At 44.9% G+C, this 22,029-nt stretch overlaps 1 protein-coding gene across 1 annotated transcript in view; it reads left to right on the forward strand.

Annotated features, from left to right (window-relative positions):
• CPD (carboxypeptidase D) overlaps positions 1–22,029 on the forward strand; it is a 63,956-nt gene that overhangs the window by 15,601 nt on the left and 26,326 nt on the right. Inside the window, exons 3-7 of the mRNA XM_066599597.1 lie at positions 9,039–9,181; positions 13,632–13,801; positions 14,936–15,291; positions 15,599–15,790; positions 17,973–18,140. Coding sequence (XP_066455694.1) covers positions 9,039–9,181; positions 13,632–13,801; positions 14,936–15,291; positions 15,599–15,790; positions 17,973–18,140 — 1,029 coding nt within the window. The remainder of the gene's footprint in view (positions 1–9,038; positions 9,182–13,631; positions 13,802–14,935; positions 15,292–15,598; positions 15,791–17,972; positions 18,141–22,029) is intronic.

Below are 22,029 nucleotides of genomic sequence, written 5' to 3' on the forward strand. Positions count from 1 at the left end.
TGGTAAATAACAATGTAACAGGTTTCCTTATAAACGTATCAAGTCTGCGAGGAGCAGCCGGTATCCGGCGGCACATGTAATATGTGTGAAGGTCACCTTCTCCGTCTCATTTGTTTGGATATTGCCGCCTCTGTTTATTTTGGCACGATTGTGCGCTTAGTGCAGGGAAATGAAGGGTGCCTTTACATGGAACCATTACAATTATCCTTCAAAAATAGTTCAAACTGGCGAAAGTGAACGATAACGTTCAGTCTAATGCAGCCGATGACCGATGGGTAATTGTTTGACTGTTGTTATGCCTACATAAAATGGACAAGCATTTGTCATTGGTTCATTTGGTTATCTTCTGTTAAAACAGCAACCATTCAGTCTTTGGCCTCGTGTCCACAGGCGTATGCGTAACACCCTGTGTATCAAAGCCTGCGTATTTCCCTGCTGAGTGCGCATGCTTTTTTTTTTTTTTTTTGTGTGCAGGTAAGGCTGCATATGTAACAATGTTTGCATACACACCTGAAAAAAAACAAAACGCAGGATGGGAAATAAGCATATACAGTTTAGCATTTTGCCTATTGTCATATAGATTGGTGCTCTAGACCAGTGGTGGCAAACCTGCGGCACGCACCGCCATCGGCTGCTTACCACGTTGGTGAATAACGGCAGGGTCCGCGGCTCCCCTGCCAGTATTCACTCAGCTCTGCTGCTAGCTGCACTGATCCCAGCAAATACTGTGACGTCAGTGTGCAAGAGCAGGGGAGGAGGTGTCCGGCAGCACACTGACGTCAGTGTGCACCTGGTATCAGCACTGCTAGCAGTGCCGAGCAGAGGAGCAGTGGCGCTTCCACAAGGAGGAGGGGATAAGCATATGGGTCTCAGGGGGGCAGTATTACTACGGGGGGCCACCGTGGGATGTCACCGTTACTACGGGGGGCCGCCGTGGGGGGGGATCACTGTTACCGCTGGGGTATGTTTACACGCGGCGGAAATGCTGTAGAATGTCCTCAGCTGAGATGTCTGTGGCAAACTCTGCAGCATTTCCATATCCAAAAAGCAGTCAAAATCTGAACGCTGTCTACTTTGAAGCGGCCCTGTTTTTTTAAAATAACGATTGAGGTAAAAATCATATGTCGTGATAAGCCCCGCCCCCTGACATGTTAGCGCTGTGCGATAAATAAGTGGGTTTTTGGGTTGCAGTTTGGGCACTTGGTTTCTAAAAGGTTCACAATGACTGCTCTAGACTAAAAGAAATTACCCAGTAGCCATTGGCTCCTAACCTAAAAATGTAAGAGACGTTAGTTTTTTGTTTTTTTTTGCCAAACTTAAATGCAAGTAATGTAATACTAGTAATGTTATAAGAATTTTAAACAATTACATGTACATCGCTAAGGACTCCTGCACACTGGCGAGAGCGATTATCGAGATGTGATTCACGGCCCCATATTGCCCTCGCAGTCCTTCTGAAAAGCCCCTGGATGTGACAGCTTCGCATCACAGCAGGGCTAAAGGAATCCCCCGACGCAGCTGTCACAGCCGCGGCAGGAGATCGTGATGTTCTCCCACTGTATTCAATGGGAGCGGTGCTGCTGCCACCCGCCCCATTAAAGAAAACAATGGCCGATATCACAAAAAGAATAGACCTGCTGGGATTTGTTTCCTGCATCACATTGCAACGCAGCACTGCCATGCAGGAAAATTTCGCAAATGTGAATTAATCCATTGAAACGAATGGGGTTCATGTTTGTGTCTCACAGCGCACAAATCTCGCACGGTCTTCTCACCGGTGTGAGGGCAGCATGAAGGCACTTTTTCACTGAACAATTATTTAAAAAATCGTTACACCGGTTGAGTGTAAACACGCCAGCGATTGAGCGATAATTTGATCGCTTATCGTTAATTTCATGCACGTTTGCTGATCTCTTCGGGTTAAATAGCCCTTGTTCAGGTCTCATTCACTGCTACAGTAAACTCAACAACGGAACAAATACAGATTTAAAAATTTTTTTTTTTTTTGTTACCTGTTTGCTTGGACAAACTAATATTGTTTGCTCATTCGCTCGGGTGAAAAGAATTGTTCTGTGTAAAGCGCCCTTTGGCCTCCCTCACACAGGCGTTTACTGCGGTCTCGGCAGTGTTGTCATGCGTTTTTGACAACGTGTTGGTTCGCAGCTAAGGAAGCTGGAAAAAAAAACTCACCAAACAGGCGCCGTCCGGGTCCTTCCTGCTGTTCTCCGGCGTTCAATGAATGGCTTTGATTGGTGCATCGAGCGCTGGCTCTGATTGGCAACTGCACGGAAGCCGCAGTAACGCCGGAGAGCGGCGGGAGGGACCCGGACGGCGCCTGCTAGGTGAGCATTGCTTTTTTTTTTTTCCCCCTATCTAGTGTAGGTAGGGCTTATTTTTGTGGTAGGGCTTATATTTCAAGCCATTGCTGCGTTTTAAGGCTTCTCTGAGAAGCCCCATTGAAATGAATGGCAGCGTTAAAAGCTGAGTAAAACGTCTGTGTGACGGACGCCTCGTGCATGGAGAGCTGCTGCACAAAAAAAACCCCAAAACATTCTCCAGCGTTTTGCATTTGGTGTACGGTCCATTGAGCGCAAAATGTTTTTGTACAATTGAGCATTTTATGACAGAAAGGACAGACTGCTCCCCCATGACGGCTCGGGATTACCCTGGCACTAGGATCAGCTCATCAAGTCTTGGGAAGAAGTAGACGGTGGTGAATCCGCTAGTAACCGCTGCGAGACTTGGAGCAAAAAAATGTCAATATGGTCTCCACTAGAACAAACAGTTAGAGTACAGCTATGTGGTCAGTAGAACATGGGAGGTGTTCCACCGAACATACACAGATCTAATCTGGAGAGAAAGGGATAATGATGATCTTCATTTGTCGAGCGCCAACGTATTCCGCAGCGCTTCTGGAGATATTAAATACAGATGCGCCCTGAGTAATAATCACATTGGACTCATTGGGAGTCAGTCTGCACCTTTAAAGCACTGCGTGTTTTAGTCATGGGGAAATAAGTCATTTCCCTATGCAGATACAGAGAATTGCCCTATGCTTTGGTTCCATAGAGACGTTAGAAGACGTAGTCCAAGGTTATAAGGATACAGTAGAAAACAGCCCTAGACCGCCTTAATCACTGATTAACTTTAATACAGAGGTTTTTGTACCAGTCACCTGAGATTAAGATTAGCCGTTTGTGTTTGTACACAGTTTGATACAATTGGTAACTTTGTCACAAAAATGAAAGAAAAAATAAAACCTTTTGCGTTCATGAAACCGTTCAAACAATGCTTCCCTCCGCTACATGCATCGCTCTCGGAGGATTACTCCGCACAGGGGCTGCTGGACTTCAGTTGTTTCCCATGTTGATGCATTGCTGTATAGACTGACTGTTATAGGCACCCATAATGCCCGTATGACGCTGTGCCGGAACTAACCAGTTCAAGTTACAACAACAGATAGGACATTGGCCGATGTCTACCAAGGCCTTTTAGGCAGAACGATTATTGTTTAAACAAGCTAAAGTGAAGAATCTTGACGAACGACAAACTATTAATAATTCATTCACTTTTCGTTCATTTTATGCTAGCCTAAAAATCATCGCTGTCTCATTCACTTATCATTCAGTTCTCATTCACCTCGGCTGCCTTGAAAATCGACCGAGATTTGGGAGTTGTGAAATGCACAAATATGAACCTCATTCTTTTGAATGGGGTCAGACACATGATGTTTTCCTGCCCATATTGAGCTTCAATTGACAGTATGTAGGTCTATTACATGGCAGCTTTCTCCAATGATAAATGCAGGTGAAGCTTCACTGACTGTGGTCGGCACTTGTACTCGTCATGGTGTTTAACAAGTAAAGGTGGCTGCTGCATTTGGCATCTCTCTGCCTGCATTTTGCTGGGAATAAACCCTGCATGTAACGGCAGCCGGGCTGCTGCTGTGTAATGATTGTGAGGGGGTGAATGAGCAATCATTAATGCGATCAATCATTTCTACACTTTACAGTTTATTACAGTGCATCCCGTCTTACATGGGAAGATGTGCAGTCGTTGATAGTTTTTGTTTGTGCATAAAAGATGCAACAAACAAATGTGTCTTATCACGGAGCACTTTACCTTGGCCAATAAAATGCAGTCATTGGCCCATGTAGCAGAAGAGCTAGTTGGAGTGATTTGCACCACATTTAGTAGTAAGATTCTCAATAGAGCCTTCATAGTTGCAGCATCTTTCTTGGTGGGAAGCGGATTGCTAGGGGTCTGTCTGCTGGAACCCAAGACAATCCCCAGGGGGAGCAGCATGCTTGTCCACATCTCCCCTTCAGCCAAAGATTAATAAGGGGAAAATCCCTCTATTTTCCCCGTATGCCCTTTGCACAGGGATTATGTTGAGTACCGCAAGACTTTAAATCGCCACAATGAAGCACAAACCTTTCCTGAGTCGCAGCCTTGTTCTGGTATTCTAGTCCAGAGCTGCATTCCCACTTCTGCTGTTTGATATTGGAAAAGGTGCCCAAGCTGGTTAATGGACAACAGGGGGGAATTGCTGTACAGGACCTGGTGGATAGATAACGCTCCCCACAATGCGAATCAGCGCTTCTATGCTGACATTGAACCTGCAAGGAGTGCCATGATATTTCAGCTCTGAAGCCTGATGAATTGTGAAACTCTGGTTTATAATACAAGATGTAAGGCCGCCTGCAGACAGGCGGAAATCCCGCGGCGGGATTTCCACCGCTCAAAGCCTGCATAGGAGTGCATTACTATGTAGACGGCCGCGCGAAATATCGCGCGGCAAACAAACCGCGACATGTCCTATTTCTGTGCGAGGCTTGCAGAGCCCCGCACAGAAACGTCACTCACCCGCTGCCGGCTCAGGTCTGTGCATGCGCCGGCTGCTCGGCAGCCGCCACATAAAAGAGACGGGGCCCCCAGGCGCGGGTGAGTACGTGCTCATCCCTGCAGGCGCTCAGGTCGGGTCCCGCGGCGAGAATCCTCGCCGCCGGATCCGACCCGCTCGTCTGCAGGCGGTCTAACTTGGGATCCGTACAAGATTGTAGAATATGTATAAAGTTACGTGACTGTTTACAGTAACACCTTCAACAACTGACTGGGTCCTGGAGCGGTTTCCACCAGCATGGCCAACTGGTCGTAGATGTAGCAATGTAGACTGCAGCCGGACACCTCTAGTGTTGGCTTATCTCCCGGGGAGCAAAGGGATTGGGCTTGAAAATCCATGCCCTGATCCTCCGTTACCCCCTAACATCCTCTGTCAGGGGGAAAGTTGAGCGGCTCCCGAACACATTAGAAAGCGTCTCTGTAACTGGTGGGTTTGGATTGAACTCTATGGAGTGTGTGGAGGCCTCAACAGCCCATTGGCCATCTTCTGTATACAGTTAAATATGGCGTCCTCTCGCCTAGTATAGAGGGACATGAGACTGCGATCTGTCCATGTGGCACGGGCTTACCCAGTAAGTATAAACCCTGTTCTGCCTCTACACCAAGGACAGGATATTACTTTTTATTTTCCAGCCGTAATTATAAAGTAAATATTACACGCTAAAACCGCACTTCTGCCAATATTTATTTTGGCGGTTTTGCTGTACAAGGTTACATCTGTTGATCTGTTATAGTGACAAGTTTTGGCCTCACGTCATTTATGGCTTAAAATCCCATGTTTGCAGTCACGGTTCTGCCCTGCATCATGTTGACACAATGAGTAAACGGCCCACCGCAGATTCATCTGATGAAACAATAGCCTTTCCATGTGCAGTTTACACAAGCGGACTAATTAACGGCCGGCTCGGCGCTGCTCTTGGGGCTAATCGTTTGCCCACCAGCACCGATGGGTATTTGTCCTCATATTAAAGTGTTTTCTAGCTGTTGTTTGCTACGAACAATTGTCCATTATGTGACTGCGACAATGCAATGCTGTGTGGATGCCGAACATCTGTCTGCGGGGATCTATGGGGCATTGTCAGCCGGCTGGAACATGAAAGTAGATGTGCATTTAAATTGATTTGTTTCCCCTTGCTAAAAACGTGCAGATATCAGGAAGCAAACGTGATTTACTTGCTGTAAAGGTCCATAGTAAGAGCGCCTTGACATAATGTAAGACATTGCAGCAGGGTCTCAAGTCAACCCCTCTGGTCGATAGATCAACCCTAAGGCCCAAGGCACATCGGTGTATTTGCACTGTGGGATCTGGAGCGGGTGTCCGCCTCTGGATTCCGCAGCAAATACTGCCCATAGACGTGCTATGAAAAAACACTTTTCCATGTTTGCGAGTGGAAAGCCCTCCCCCCACCCTCACACACGCTCGTGGAGGGAAAATCGCAGCCTGTCCTTTTTTTAGCACAATTAACGTGTGGACAGCTTCCATTGAAGTCAATGGAAGGCATGCCGATCCGTGGCCCGTCCGCAGTGACTGCTGCAGACGGGCCACAGAATCCGAGTCACCGGCTAGCATACAGCGCAGTGTCATCTGTACTGCGCATGTACATCGGCCAGCACATAGACTGCGGACGGGTACGTGGGGGTCACTGGACAGGCACCGGGTCAGATTCAGCTGTGGGATCCCACATGCGGAATGGACCACCTCTGAAAATGGACTATGTAGCATAAGGGCTCCCACAAACTTGCCTTTTTTGTAACGCGAATGTCAAAAGCGCATTGCAAGTTTTTTATTTATTTATTTTTTTTGTGCGATGCGTTTTTTAACATTAGAAAGTCCCATTGACACTTGCGTTAAAAAAAACACAAGTGTGTGGGACCCCTAAAGATCAACAAATGAGGAAATCTGACACAGTCCAGGACTTCGCTTCCCTTGGTTTCAGGTTTGGCAGGAATGGGGGCACAACATTTGAAAAGCAATAAAGAGTAGGAATGCCATCTGGAAAAATAAGACACTGACTAAAACAAGGCAAGTCGGTGTGATTGTCCTCCCAGAGCTACCTATGGCTGTGAGACTTGGATGGTCAAGAGGACAGACAGAATAAAGAGCAACACCTTTTGTGTTGGAGAAGACAGCAAGAATCACCAACATGAAGGTCTTGGATTGCATCAAGCTAAAGACCTCACTAGAAGCCAAGATCTCCAAGCAGAAACTGTCCAACTTTAGCCATGTCATGTGTAGGAATGGCAAGTAGAATAGCTGGTAATGGCGAGTAGGAGTAAAAGCCACCCAAGAAATTGGCTTCATACCATCAAATCTGACGCCCACAGGAGCCGTAGTTCAGAGATCTGTATAAAGGAGAATGATCCATAGAATGACTGATTGAAAAATCAATCTCCATTGAATTGCACATGTTTATGGGGGACTTGGCCATCATAGGTTATTTTCACGCAAACCTTTCAGAGATCTAGCAACTTACAGTAAGAAATATCTGTTATTTTTGGACTCTTTTGAATTGAACATAATGATCAGCCATAATATTTAGTTTTTTCCCCTCGTGTGGCGGAGCTTAATAGACTGCCATTGATAGTATAATATACTGCAGTACAAAAGTATTGCAGTATACTGTACAAGCATTAAAAACAATGTGCGATGTGAGAACACGCAGGGAGATGGAACATGCTGCGATTTGTTTCCTGCATCATGGTGCCATGCAGGAAACCATCACTCATGTGTATGGCCTAATTCAGAAGAATCTGGTTAATATTTGTGCGTCTCAAAACGCGATTTTTCTCGGCCGTGTAAAGCCGGCCTTAGGTGTTTCATTTTTTTATTCTTTTACGTTAGAAAAATGATCCATGCACATTATTCCATACGATCTACTGTAGATCTACTTGTACTTTTTTTTCTCTTCTTGTAAGTTTCTGAAGGTGCAAATGATCTTTAGCTGCTGCATACATGGGTGATATGAATGCTGTTAGAGCAGAAAGCTAATGTTCTGTCTCTCTTGAAAGCTTTTCATCTGGCCACAGTTGTGCGCAACCAAATTAATTTACAACTGCACATATTTCACACTGCGCTCACATCCTATAAATCGGAGGTGGCGTAGTGAATCAGAGCTGGGACTCGCTGGGATTAATCTACTGGAAGTCCCTTTTGAGAAAACATTTTTATTTGTTATTATTGATGGAGCGCTGTGCAGAAACTAAGAAGATCACAGAAAATGGCCACATACTTACCGACGTACTAATGCAAAAGGGCAGGTAGAAGCCCCACATCCCTCAACACGCAGGCAGCCAGACTGCTATATGCTGGGGGAGCCCGGGGTGGCGGTGTGGCTCATCTATGCTGCATCGAAATATGGCGTCCCTAATAGGTTGTAAGCTTGCGTGGTGCACTACACGTCCCATGGGACCAGACACCCTGTATAAGCTTTATCTATGTGCAAGTAAAGTACTAAGCAGCCATCCCCCTCAGTATAAAGCCTTTGGGCAAAAATCGCGGCCATCTGAAGCATTGGATTCCAATGCATTAGTTCAGATGGGCGATTTTTGCGGCACGTAAAATTGGATGGCTGGAAAAAAGAGCACATACGCTGACTATTTTGGTTGTCTGCTTTTACACGCACCCGGAAAAGAGAGAACTTGCCCTATCTTTTGGCCGCGATCAGCTGTCAGTTCCCATTGAAGCCTATGGGAGCTGCTGGCAAAGGGAGGAGGGGGTGGGACTTTAGCAGCAGCTAGCACTCCTAAACTCCCTCCCCCTCCCTTTGCTGGCAGCTCCCATAGGCTTCTTATCGGGTGTGATTGGGCTGCTGAGAATTGCAACGCCCGTGTGGATAAACGCATAAGGGCTCATGTCCACGGGTTTCTTTCACCACGTATTGCACACAAGTAGCCTCTGAGGGCCTTTTTATAGGTTAAGGGTGGAACCACTTTTAAGGCGTCGGGTGACAAGACCGTTCATCTGATCTCACCACAACTCATCATTTGCACATGGCTAAGATGTAACTGCATTCCGAGTTTTGCCGCAAAATGACAAGTTCTTCTAGGTGCTGGATTTTTTTCTTTTTTTTTGACCATGTATAAATAAATATAATTCTAGGACTGTAACACTAAACTGTGTTTTCTGCCCTCTGTAGGTGGGATGCAGGATTACAATTACATATGGGGAAACTGCCTGGAGGTGACATTTGAGTTGTCATGCTGCAAGTATCCGCCAGCTTCTGAACTGGCTCAAGAATGGGACTATAACAGAGAGTCACTTCTAAGATTCATGGAAATGGTAAGTGCTTGGCTCTTTTAATGTGGTTTTCTTTTATCCTACACTATCTCGGTGTTTCATGATCTTGGGTCAGGTTGGTTACACTTTAACCATAATAGATTGCCAAGATTTTTCTTTTTCTTTGCTTGTCTGATATCGATAACCTGACTTTACTGATATGCTGGTGTGATACAGTATACTGCAACCCCCTTCCCACCAACGAGCATGTCACAACAGAAAAAAACTTTTTTTTTTTCCCTTCAGATGACCACAATGCATTGTGGTCATCATGTGATCGGTTCAGATCTACATCGGAGCTTCCATCTCTGATTGCCAAATTTGCCAGAAAAAATAGCACAGCATGCGGCACTAATTTTCAGTAAAATGATGGAACCTGATGGTCCCCAAGTCAGCGGTGTCCACATATGACAGATCCGTCTGTCACTTTCTGCTCCTGTGATAGGCCCCCTGCATACGGGTGGAAATTCCGCTGTGGGATTCCCTGCAGAATTTCCGCCCGTGCCCGCTGCCATAGGATTGCATGCAATCCTATGCACACAGCCGCGATTTGTCCGCGTGAAAACATATGCGGAAAACAAATGGCGGCATGTTCTATTTCTGTGCCCGTGCCGCAGAGGCCCGCACAGAAATGTCAGTAGAGACCCGCCGGCTCCGCTCAGCCGGTGCATAGCAGAGAATGAAGACGCTGGGAGCGGGTAAGCCGCAGGCCTCTGCAGGCGCACGGGGCCGCATCCGATCCGTCCCGGCCGTCTGCAGGCGGCCTATATTGTGAGTAAATGTCAAGTGGCGATCTTTGATATATTTATCTTTTTCTCTTATTCACTCTTTTTATTTATGTCGGTTTTCGTTATAGTACTTTAGTTGCATAATAGCAACCTGCTATGAATAAACTGCTGGTCTGTATGAATGGGACATTCATCTAAATATTAGCAGATTATCCCCTGCAGACCTGACTGATCTGCTATTGATGACATAACAGGGGAAAACCCCCATTAATAGGACTCTGTCACCATGTTTTTGCAGCCCTCACTGAGTGATCCATGAACTAGTCCTGCATAGTCATGAGCTGCGGGCTATAACTACACCGACCCGCCCTCCAGCCAATGATTGGCAGCTCTCTCTATGCACAGTAATAGGCAGCCAACAGCCAGTCAGTGACTGGAGATTGGGGTGGATGTAGCTAGCCTGCAGCTCATAAATACCCAAAACTACTTCAGGTAGTCCTCTATGCTTGTGCTGTCGCTAATAAAGGCAAGTTTCTTCAAAACTACTGCACAGATCCACACAGCAGACAGTGTGTGAGACGCACTACCTTGTGCTGCCATCAGAGGGGTGCAAGAAGATGGTGACCAAGTCTCTTTAACAACAAATAAGACAAATGCATGTGTGTCTGGGCAGTAATATATATCTTTTTCACAACTTTGAGAACATCTACGTTATCTTAGGGGTGCCATAGACGTCAGATGTATATCTGTTGAGCCAGTCATATAATGTGTATGGTGGTCGACTGACTTTCCCCCAATAACACACTCTGGGGAAATAGGGCTTTGCATGCTATACCAGCCATGGCCACTGTGCAATGTATGGCGCTATTTGCTTCCAGCCCAAAGGCAGCCTTACACACAGGAACACTATAGTTTCTTCTGTGTACAATTGACATAAAATCCGTTTCGCTCCCCTGTATCAGATGCCCATGCTGTGACTAGCTGAATCCTGCAGAATCTGCTGTGTGAAAGGAAGTCATTTTTCAGATTTGTTCTTGAGGGCTGAGTGAATAGAGAAAGTGATTTCTGGCCTGCTGTAGGACTTGGCTAGTCACAGCTTGGGTCACACGAGAAACCGGAGGAGCGGACTGGAGCAGATATTGCATGAATAAAGCAGCTGCTAAGTACATTGTATCTAGTCAGTTGCACACAGAGGGAACTATAAAGCGTGCTCCTTTTAGGTTTTCCTAGTGAAAAGCAAGTGATAACATATAGCCAGGATGTGTCGTCACTGGCCGACTTGTCCTAATCTGACCACTGGGGCCCTCACAGATGACTAAAGTTAAGGGGATTTGGTGCCAAGTAGAGTGCCGTGACTCCTTTACTTTCCTCTGCACCACTGCAGTGCAACGATTGCCACTCAGACCCTCTTTTCTCTTGGTGATCCCGCTACATGTCCATTACCTCTAAGTGTGCCCGTACACGCTGTGCTTGATCTGCTATATCTTGCATATGGATCCCTGCCAGTTGCCCGGCAGCACCTGGACTTAATAGCAAGTGCTGGCTGGCATTTTCTAGTGCTGGATCTGCTTGCGGTTGCATCAGATCAACCGCAGCGTGTACCGGCACAGGAACAAGCTGCTGATAGTGTTTCACCCAAAATAAGAAACGGTCTTATATTTATGTTTTGGGGGGGGGGTTTCGCCCCAAAAGGCGCTAGGGCTTATTTTCGGGGAATTTCTTATTTTACTTGCCTAGCAAGCTCGGTCCAGGTCCCTCCCGCTGCCCTCCAGAGCCCCGACACTGTTCCTGCAGTCCTTGGCTGCCCACACAGGATCGCTTCCTGGTTACAGAATTCATAAATCCCGCCTCCACAAAGCAATAGCTGTGATTGGTTAAGCTATGGCACTCAAAGAAACAGTGCAGCGCTTGAAAAGCCAATCACAGCTATTGCTTCATGGAGGCGGGATTTATGAACCCTGTAACCAGGAAGTGATCTTGTGTGGGCGGCCGAGGACTGTGGGAACCGTGTCGGAGCTCTGGAGAGCAGTGGGAGGGACCTGGACTGAGCTTGCTTGATAATTTTTATTTTTTTTAATGTACTGTAACTAGGGCTTAATTTTTTTGGTTAGGGCTTACATTTCAAGCCTCCACAAAAATCCTGAAACATCAGGCTAGGGCTTATTTTTAGAAAAACACTACTAGTATTGATGATAATGCTTATGATCCTTTCAGTCGAGGCCAACTTTCGGTCACTTTATGGCTCATCGTTCTCCATGCATTGATAGCGATATTAGGTAATTGCTATTTATGCAATTTCTTTTTTTTTTTTTTTGTGATGATCTTCAAGCAGCTTTTCTAGTTTCCTTCCTCGTGAAAAGAGACGAATGTAACCCATCTGCCGATGTAATGCAGTCCACGGGTTGTACAGGAGACCTTCATGATGTTATGTGCTGTGTGAACCACTGATGTGCGATCATCTATGAGCCATCTCCTTGCTCAGTGGGATCTCTTCTCACACTTCAGTTGACATCCGGGATTCCTATACATAATGCCGGATGCCCCCTGTGCCGTAATGAAGTGCCGTCCTGTTCATCGCGGACTGTAGCTCACTTTTTAGGAATGGTAACTCATTATTGTCCCCTAGTCTTCATGCACTGGGCCCTGAAGAAACACTCGCATGCAAGTCAGTAAGAAAAGATTTCCTACGAGTCAGCACTTAGAGCGAAAGGTCAATGACACAATGCCAACTTCCCCGAGTGCCTTTTAGAGCCGCCTCATTTGCTGGTCTTGCAGATTGCATGCTGGAACATGTACACGATGGTGATTATTTCTGGTGGGACTAATGATCGCTGTTCAGGCCTCCTTTTATTGTGGCCGAGTCGGTTGTCATTCCAGGCTTTCTGAGGTTAGGAAAATACATGATACTTTAGCCACTGGCTGCTCAACCTCCAAATAATGGTTTCCAGACTATAAAAGGAAACGGTCAAGAAAACACAAGGAGGGAGATTTAGCATCTTATTTTGGTATATAAAAAAGGCCTGTTGTGAAAAACTTTTACTTTTTTTGAGTTGCATCATTCTGCACCACTTTCCAAAAAAAGGGGCATGACTTGTCGGGGGGATGTGGATCCGTGAGCCATACATTTTTGTATGATTTATCATGGAAACTCATGTAAATTAAACCAGAAATCTATGCCAACTCCTAGATGGTGTAGATGTCTTTATGGGTGCACGGAGGAGCTGAGATGTGTCTAATACACGAAGAGGCATGTGCGCCCTTTATATATTGGGTACATCATGCGCCAGCAAGGATACTTAGACCGGTGTATAAACTTTAAAAGCAAATAAGCAAAAAGATTTTTTTTTTTTTTTTTTTTTGCATACAAACGCCTTGTGCAAAAATGTAGTGACTTCTTGACAACTACTGCTTCCCAAAAAGGATGGATTGTGAGTACAGCTCTGGATTACGATACAGGCTAGTACTGAAGATCGGTACAATACAGGCACAGGTTGCATATAAAATCTACATAAAAAATTGGACAAACATGAAAATGGTGTTGTTCGGTAGACTTGCGCTAGAATCACTGTTAGTCATTCCGGGTGATATGGACTACACCGACGTCTGGCATTGTTTGCGGACTGCACACCTAGTAGGAAACCTCATTTGTTTAAAGCGTTTAGTTACTGATCGTTTTGCCTTTATATGGAATCCTTTATCTATATTGTATGTCTTTTTGTTTCTAGGTTCATATTGGAGCCAAGGGCTACGTAAGAGACTCCGTTACGCAGAAAGGGATTGAGAATGTGACGATCTCTGTATCGGGGATTAACCATAACATCACCACTGGGAAGCTTGGGAACTTCCAGAGATTGCTAGCCCCGGGGACCTACAACATCACTGCGTCAGTTATTGGGTGAGCAGGACTCGGTGCGCCTCTTGGACGTGATCGCCAATAGCAAAGGTCAAAGTCTGCTCCTGTTGTTGTACCACAGGGGGCAAAGGGATTTGGTATCTGTTCATCCTACACACAATTTCCACGAAACTTGGCTAATTTTCTCCTTTTTGCTTTTTAAAGTGGTTGTCCACTTATAAGAGCTTTGTGTGGTATAGAGTGTTAAGGCAGCAGAAATGCAGCTCTAAGCTCTCACTCATGACCTGAAGGTTACAGGTTCAATTCCCATGTGGTTCAGGTAGCCGACTCAAGGTTGACTCGGCCTTCCATTCTTCCAAGGTCGGTAAATGAGTAACCTGCTTGCTGGAGGGTTAAGATGACTGGGAAAGACCATGGCAAACCACCCTGCAAAAACAGTCTGTCAAGTTATAAACTATTGATAGCCTATCCTCAGGATTGGTCATCAGTAGTATTTGCCTGGAAAACCCCTTTAATTATTGATATAAGCTTATCCGTGAACCTCCATGCTCTGAAGACCGTACCACACAATCTGGTGTCAAAATCAGGCTGGCAGTGGAAGTGCTCGACCCGGACTGAGTGTATTTCTCTAGACAGCCCCCCTAGGTACATCGCACTCTGTAAAACCACTTCCCCAAAACGGCATCGGATTATTACTAATGTTACTCTGGCTGGTATTTTTGTATAGAGAACTTGTCAACCATATATACTGTAGAGTAAAATTCCAATAAAGCAGCAGGGGGGTGTCAGATGAACACATGAAACAGAAAAAATGTGTAAATTTCATTAGAGGACCATCTGTTCATTACAGTTTCAAAACACATCTACCGTATGGTTATGAACAGTTTCACGTACAGCAACTTTGTAGGTTTTCTAATTTGCAAAAAAAAATGCAGTCAATATTTTTAAGGAAGATTTTTGTCCACAACTAAAGTTTGTGTTTTGCGAATTTGTGGACCCACTTACTAATCCGGACTACTTAAAGATATGTGAGATTTAGGCGTCCGATTCCTGAAATTACTGTAGATCGTGATTTCCCTCGTGTTCCCTCTAGTTCCTTTTGTGTTCCGTCTTCTGTACTAGTATTGGGTACCAGATGATTATTACTGACGCTGCCCTCTCATCTCTCCGACTTAGATACCTGCCACAAAGTAGTCAAGTGGAAGTAAAAGAAGGGCCGGCTACCATTCTGGATTTCCTGCTCCATCCTTCAGTATCGATCTCGGCAGACGATACACCAGACACCACTAGTGCTCCACCATCGGCCACTGAGCCTCCAGCGACTGTGAAACCGGAGAACATCCCTCCAGCTCACGAGACAATCCAGCCCCAGGACTTCCGCCATCACCACTATTCAGACATGGAGATATTCCTGAGGAAGTACAACAGTGAATACGCCAGCATCACACAGCTCTACTCTGTTGGCAAGTCTGTGGAGTCACGAGAACTTTATGTCATGGCCATATCGGACAACCCGCACGTTCATGAGCCAGGTAATTTTCTGGAATTGTGATTACTATGCTTGTGGCATTGTGTGTGTATTTTACGATGTGGCTTGTCGTTGGTGGCAAGGGAATTGTAGACTTTATCCATCACAAATACTATACCAGTCGGATCAGTGGGGGTCTGAGAGATGGGACCCCCAGGGGTTTTCAGGCTTCTATTTTCTGCTCCTAGTAGAGAAGCAACTGGACACTCTTCATTGAAAGACTTTAAGTCCCAGCAGCTGGACATCCACAATCCGACTTTTAGACTATGTTGAGTGACATCTTGGATTTCTTACTGTTGGTTTTATTGCAGGTGAACCAGAGTTTAAGTACATTGGGAACATGCACGGTAATGAAGTGGTGGGAAGAGAGCTGCTTTTAAACCTCATTGAATATCTCTGCAAGAATTATGGCACAGACCCTGAAATCACCGAATTGGTCAACACCACCAGAATACATATCATGCCCTCAATGAATCCGGATGGATATGAAAGTGCACTGGAAGGTAATTTTGTACATGCAGACATATTATAAATAAGGCTGTTGGCTGAGCACAAGGTGAAATGTAAAACTTCCATTTATTTTTTTTTTTAAGCTTTAAAGGGGTTTTCCATGTACCCCACTATGGAATTCTGAGTTAATGTGAGTCCTTAGTTCAGGATCTTTATCCCTTAGGCTCTAATCTCTCTCCCTTCTGACTATCTCAGTAAGGCAGCCTGTCCACGGGCGTTGCGGTATCCTGCGGTGGATCTCCGCCTCAGGAGACACCGCCCGGGAGCAGGAGCCGACAGACGGATCTCCGCCGGTCAGCCTATCTGATGATTCTCCGCTCGTGGACGGGGGGGGGGGGGGGGGGGGAAGCGCTCTCCATAGTAACGCTATGGAGAGCTTTCACTGCGTTCTCCGTGGCCAGATTATCGCTGCGGGGAACGCAATGAAAACTTGCCCGTGGATCGGCAACCTATGGAAGACCCGTCGTATGTTGGGGTCTGCCACTCCTTTGCTATTTCCTGGATTACATTTGGAGCTGAGTGTTCACGCTTCCGGCTTGTGGCTTTGCTTTTATCCACCTCGACTATTGTTTGGACTTTGCATATTGATGTGTACTGCTGGAGACAACTACAGTATATTGCCAGCGTTGCATTACACAGACAGCCCATTGATATGAATGAGCACCGTGTAATGCTTCATTTTGCCTGTAGAGGTGCTGCAGGGAAATTGAACACTTACTGCCAGATTTCCCTACAGATTACAGCTGCTGAAGGTCCCAGCAATGGGGCACTGGTATTCTGAATAGACCCTTGTAACAAGGAGGACTTGTTCAAAGTGGAGAAACCCTTGAAAGTATACTTGCATGAAATAAGAAATTCAGAATTCTGTGAGAATGTAGGCCACTACTTGCCTTTCTAAGATTTCCCTGCATTTCCCCACTCCTGACCACCCAACTGTTAAGGGAACTTAATGGGGCTATCCCAAATCTTAATTGATTCTCTATTCACAAGATAGAGGATAAATTTATGATTGGTGAGGGTCTCACCACTGAGACCTCCACTGATCCTGAGAACGGGGGTTCAGTTTCCCCCTCTTTTCATCACTGCTAGGATGCTTCTCCCACCCGCAGTAACGTCACATTGAATGGAGCTGTGGCCAAGTATGCACACGCGCTTCTTCATTCATTTCACTGGGGCTGACGAAAATTGCTGAGCGCTTGTACCTTGTCTCTCCGGCAGTCCCATTGAAAGTGAAAGGAGCGACAGGCACTACCATCACTCCCTTCAATTTCCTTTACTGCTATGGGTGCAGTAAGCCCTCAGTGAACAGGAGGAGGTGGTATGGGAACCACATTCTTGGGAGCTGTGGGCATCTCAGCGACGAGACTCCCACTGATCATAAAGCTATCCCCTATCCTGTTGATAGGGAAGAACTAGAGATTTTGGAGTAACCCCTTTAACCCATTTTCTTGCACAGTGAATGGCCTGGATTCTGCTCTGCAGATGAGCAGTTTTGCTTAGCGGTCTCATCAATAATACTGTCCGACAGACTTGAAGGGGTGTTCTCAATCAGTGTGTCTGAAATTGTAAAACAATGCACTCACCCACAAGATCTTTATTTCCAAATTGCTCCGTTCTCCAGATATTGCAGCTATTGATTCCTCTGCCCTCTGGATGTTTACTGCTCGTTACCAGGAAAACCGAACACCTCTTTTATGGAGAGAAGTACAGAACACATCTGTAGCTGATGGCCGGGCTGAAACTACTGCGCATGCCCTCTTGAGATCCCAGCCATTAGATTTAGGTGAAGGCAGTATGCAAGTGCCGTCCTCTGCTGCGATTTCTTTCCATAGGAGAGGTGGTCTGGCAATAAACAACCAGACAACCGAGGAATCAATATCTGGAGAACGGAGCATTTTGAAAATAAGGTGAGGTCATTGCTTTGCAATTTTGAATACATGGCAATCTGATTCCTGAGATGGGAATATCCCTCTAACTCTTACACATCGGCATATATGGAGACCTACAGGGGTGCTCTGTACACAGCGCTACAAGAAAGGTAGGTTTTTATATAGTTTTATGTTCTTTCCTGTAGAATAAACTCAGCTGATGATAGAAATGGGAGTAGAACTTCTTTCCTCATGATTAGTATTTCCAGCTCGCTATACTAGGTGACTTTGTTCCCCTTCTCTGCAGGAGACCGTGACGGAATAATTGGCAGAAACAACAGCAACAATTATGATCTTAATAGAAATTTCCCTGACCAGTTCGTCCAGATCACAGATCCTCCGCAACTTGAGACGTTGGCTGTAATGAGTTGGATGAAAACCTACCCATTTGTCCTGTCCGCTAATCTCCATGGAGGTATGTTATGTATTTCACTTTATCATTGTGCCAACGCCTTAGACAAGAGTTACAAAGAAAAACTCAGCCGAAGAACAAGTAAAGTAAACTTATCACCGCTCCTTGGGACTGTTTGCATTGGAATTCTTTTGAATTGACTCCTGGATCATTGCCACCTCTGTATTAGTGCAGCATTATTCTACTGCCAGCTTTGCAAGTGATCACTAGATTGCAGGACTTGCCTATTACATACTGCATGTGTCATGAGTGCACATTGTACGGTATGTCCTACTTGCATATACTACAGTGTATTTCCCCATGGTCATGTCCAGCCGTGGTTCTTATGATGTTGGCCCGCTTCTGCATCTCTAATGTCTGGAAACGTTTATACTGGACATACAGCAATTGTGTTACATATACCAGTATGTGCTTTATAAAACATAAGCCAACCATTGCTGGATTGTAGTTCAATCCACTTTTAGATGTTGAAGAATTGCCTAAAGAGGACCAGTTGGTTCTCTTAACTTTTTTGTTTTAGTAAATGTTTGAATTCCCCATGAAATAACAATCTAGAGCATCTTTTTTTATAACCCCATTATGTAATGCCTCTATTATTCATCCTGGAAATGTATGAGTAAAGGTCCATTTACACACAAAGATAACCTTTCAAACGATTGAAAGATTTAGCAATTTATTTGCATAAAGTGTTTATGGCCATTGACGCTTTATCATCATTTGCATGTAAAAGGGCCTCCAGGAGCTGTTTGCAGAGCTCAGTTTGTGTGTTAAACAGCTGCATTGTTCTGCTGGCTCCCATGAAGATAACAGCATGCAGTCTATTGAGAGATTAATGTGTTTGCTTTATCTGTCAGTAGCTGAACCATGGATTTTAGGTTCATCTTAACCCCTTAGTGACCGGGCTTTTTTGCTTTTTTTTCATTTTTGTTTTTTCCTACTCCCTTTTAAAAAATCGGAACTCCTTTTATTTATCCATCGACGTCGCTGTATGAGGGCTTGTTTTTTGCGGGACGAGTTGTATTTTTCAATGGCACTATTTATTGTACCTTATAATGTACTGAAAAACTTTTTAAAAATTCTTAGCGGAGAGAAATGGAAAAAAAAACATTCCACCATCTTCCAGTGCATCCTGTTTCTACGGCGCACAAACTGCAACAAAAACGACCTGATATTTTTATTCTATGGGTCGGTACGATTACTACGATACCAAACTTATATAGTTTTTTGTTGATTTTTTTTGCTGTAGGACTTGTATTTTTTTTTTAAAGATATTTAATTTTTTTTCAATTATTTTCTGCGGTCATTTTGTGCGCGCAATAACTTTATTTTTCTGTCGACGTAGTTGTGTAAGGGCTCATTTTTTGCGGGATGTCCTGTAGTTTCCGATAGTATCAATTTGGAATACATACGACTTTTTGATCGCTTTTTATTGCATTTTTTCTGGAAGACAGGGTAACTAAAAAAGTGTATTTCTGGAATTCTTTATTTTTTTTTTTTCGGACGGCGTTCACCGTGCAGAAAAAATAATGCACTACTTTGATAGTTCGGACTTTTACGGACGCGACGATACCAAATACATATTTTTATTTTATGATTTAGATTTTTTAGTAATTGATATGGCAAAAGGGGGGTGATTTAAACTTATAACTTTTTTTTAAATTAAAAAAAAACAAACTTTATTGATCTTTTTTTAAACTTTACTTTGAAGTCCCCCTGGGGGACTTTAACATGCGATGCTTTGATCGTTCCTGCAGTATGACGTAATGCTATAGCATTACGTCATACTGCTTTTTTACAGGCAGTCTATCAAGCCACCCTGTGTGGATGGCTTGATGGGCAGTCTGCTAAAGCAGCCCTGGGGCCATTCATTAGGCCCCCGGCTGCCATGACACCTGCACGGATCCCCCGATCTCACCGCGGGGGGGCTGTGCGGGACCCCCAAACAGCGTTCGGGGGATTTAAATGCCGCTGTCAAAATTGACAGTGGCATTTAAAGGGCCGAGCGGCTGAGCGCGGCTATTGCCCGCGGGTGTCAGCTGTAATAAACAGCTGACGCCCGCGCTGTATGGAGGGAGATAGCGGCGCTACCTCCCTCCATACACGTCCTGCAGCTGCAGGACGTAAAAACACTATAGGGTGGTCACTAAGGGGTTAAAATAATCATTCAAACAACAAGTGCCCGATGCCAGCGTTTCATGTAACGATTATCGCTCATTTTCGATCGTTGAACGAATTTTGAGTGGTATTCCTTGCGTGTTAATGGGTCTTTAAATTGACAACTAATATCAGTAGGGTGTGTCTGACAGGATCAGACTATTATGTTAACAAGGTGAATTTTTACAGCAGTTGTCAATTTATTTACACATTTCTTGGAGGAATGATGGAGGAACTTACTGAGCTGTTAAAGATAATCGTGGAGCATCTTTTTTATGGGGAAAGCAGGTATTTATTACAGCTGACTTATGAAGCCCTAATGCTGGTTTTATGGCTGACATGAAGGTGCTGACTTTCCCTTCTCCTGATCTGTTCGTACCTGGCTCGACAAGCCTCGGCCTGGTGCTCCCAGGGTGTCTTCTCATGGAATACCACAGCCGTGTCTGGCTGAAGGCAGACATAAGGAGTGGGATTTCCCAGCTTGGCTGTCGGAGAAGGGAGGAATTCTGAGAGCTCAAGTAAATTAGGGAAACGCTCTATAGGAAATGTAGGCTTGGGGCTGTTTTACACGGGAAGACTAATGGGAATGAGCATGCTACCAGCAATGACGTAGCGATCGTATAGCGTTTACTTGACATGCATTTACACTGAACAAAACTGTGTCTAGTAATAAACACAAGAAGAGGACCAAATATGGCTGTAAGAGGGTCTGGATAAGTTACGGGTTTGGGCAGAAAAGTGGCAAATGAGGTTTAGCACTAATAAATATAAAGTTCTGCACATGGGCAGGGAAATACATGTTATCATTACACACTAAATGGGAAACCACTGGGAACACTGACACAGAAAAGGACTTAGGGACTTTAGTTAACTGTAAGCTTAACTGGAGTAACTAGTGTCAGGCAGCTGCTGCCAAGGCAAATAGGATCATGGGGTGCATCAAAACAGGTCTAGGGGCACAGAATGAGAACATTGTTCTTCCTCTCTACAAGTCACTGGTTCGACCGCAAGTGGGATATTGTGGACAGTTTTGGGCATCGGCACTCAAGGAGGACCTATCAGAGCTTGAGTGGGTACAAATGTTGGCAACTAATGTAATAAACAGAATTGGCGCACTACAATACCCAGAGAGGCTATCAAAATTGGGATTATTTAATTAAAAAAAAGACAGTTGAGGGGCGACCTAATCACTATGTATAATATATCTGGGGACAATACAGAGATCTCTCCCATCATCTATTTATACCAGAACTGTAACAAGGGGGCGCCCTCTACGTCTAGAGGAAAAAGGGTTCTACACCGACATAGAAGGGGGTTCTTTAGCCTACAATTACATGGACCAGCGTGTTATATGGCTGAGAAACTTGGCCTGATTTTTCATGACCTTTTGATGCATTTTTGATTAAAAATCGCATTGCATTTTTGAGAAATTGCGGTCTTCATGCCTGTGAAAGGATCGGAAGGGTTTCCCATAGACTTGGAAAACCGCACCGCACTGGCATGCACATCGTTATGGGAATCCCTGGTTTGTGAGCGGCTGTTTCTGAATATGGAATATCTGGAAATAGAAACTTTTTTTTTTATTAAGTGTAACTAAAAAATCTGTTTAGAATATGGACTGGATGTAACTAGAACCAATATTCTTTGTGACACTAGCCCTTTAAGAGTCCCTCCTCTTCTCTGGGTCTGTTTCTATGGCACTGTCTGACTGATCCTCGTATCTGCTGTACATCTGTGT

Source organism: Eleutherodactylus coqui, chromosome 4 (genome assembly GCF_035609145.1).
Source record: "Eleutherodactylus coqui strain aEleCoq1 chromosome 4, aEleCoq1.hap1, whole genome shotgun sequence".
In the NCBI taxonomy this organism is placed as follows: Eukaryota; Metazoa; Chordata; class Amphibia; order Anura; family Eleutherodactylidae; genus Eleutherodactylus; species Eleutherodactylus coqui.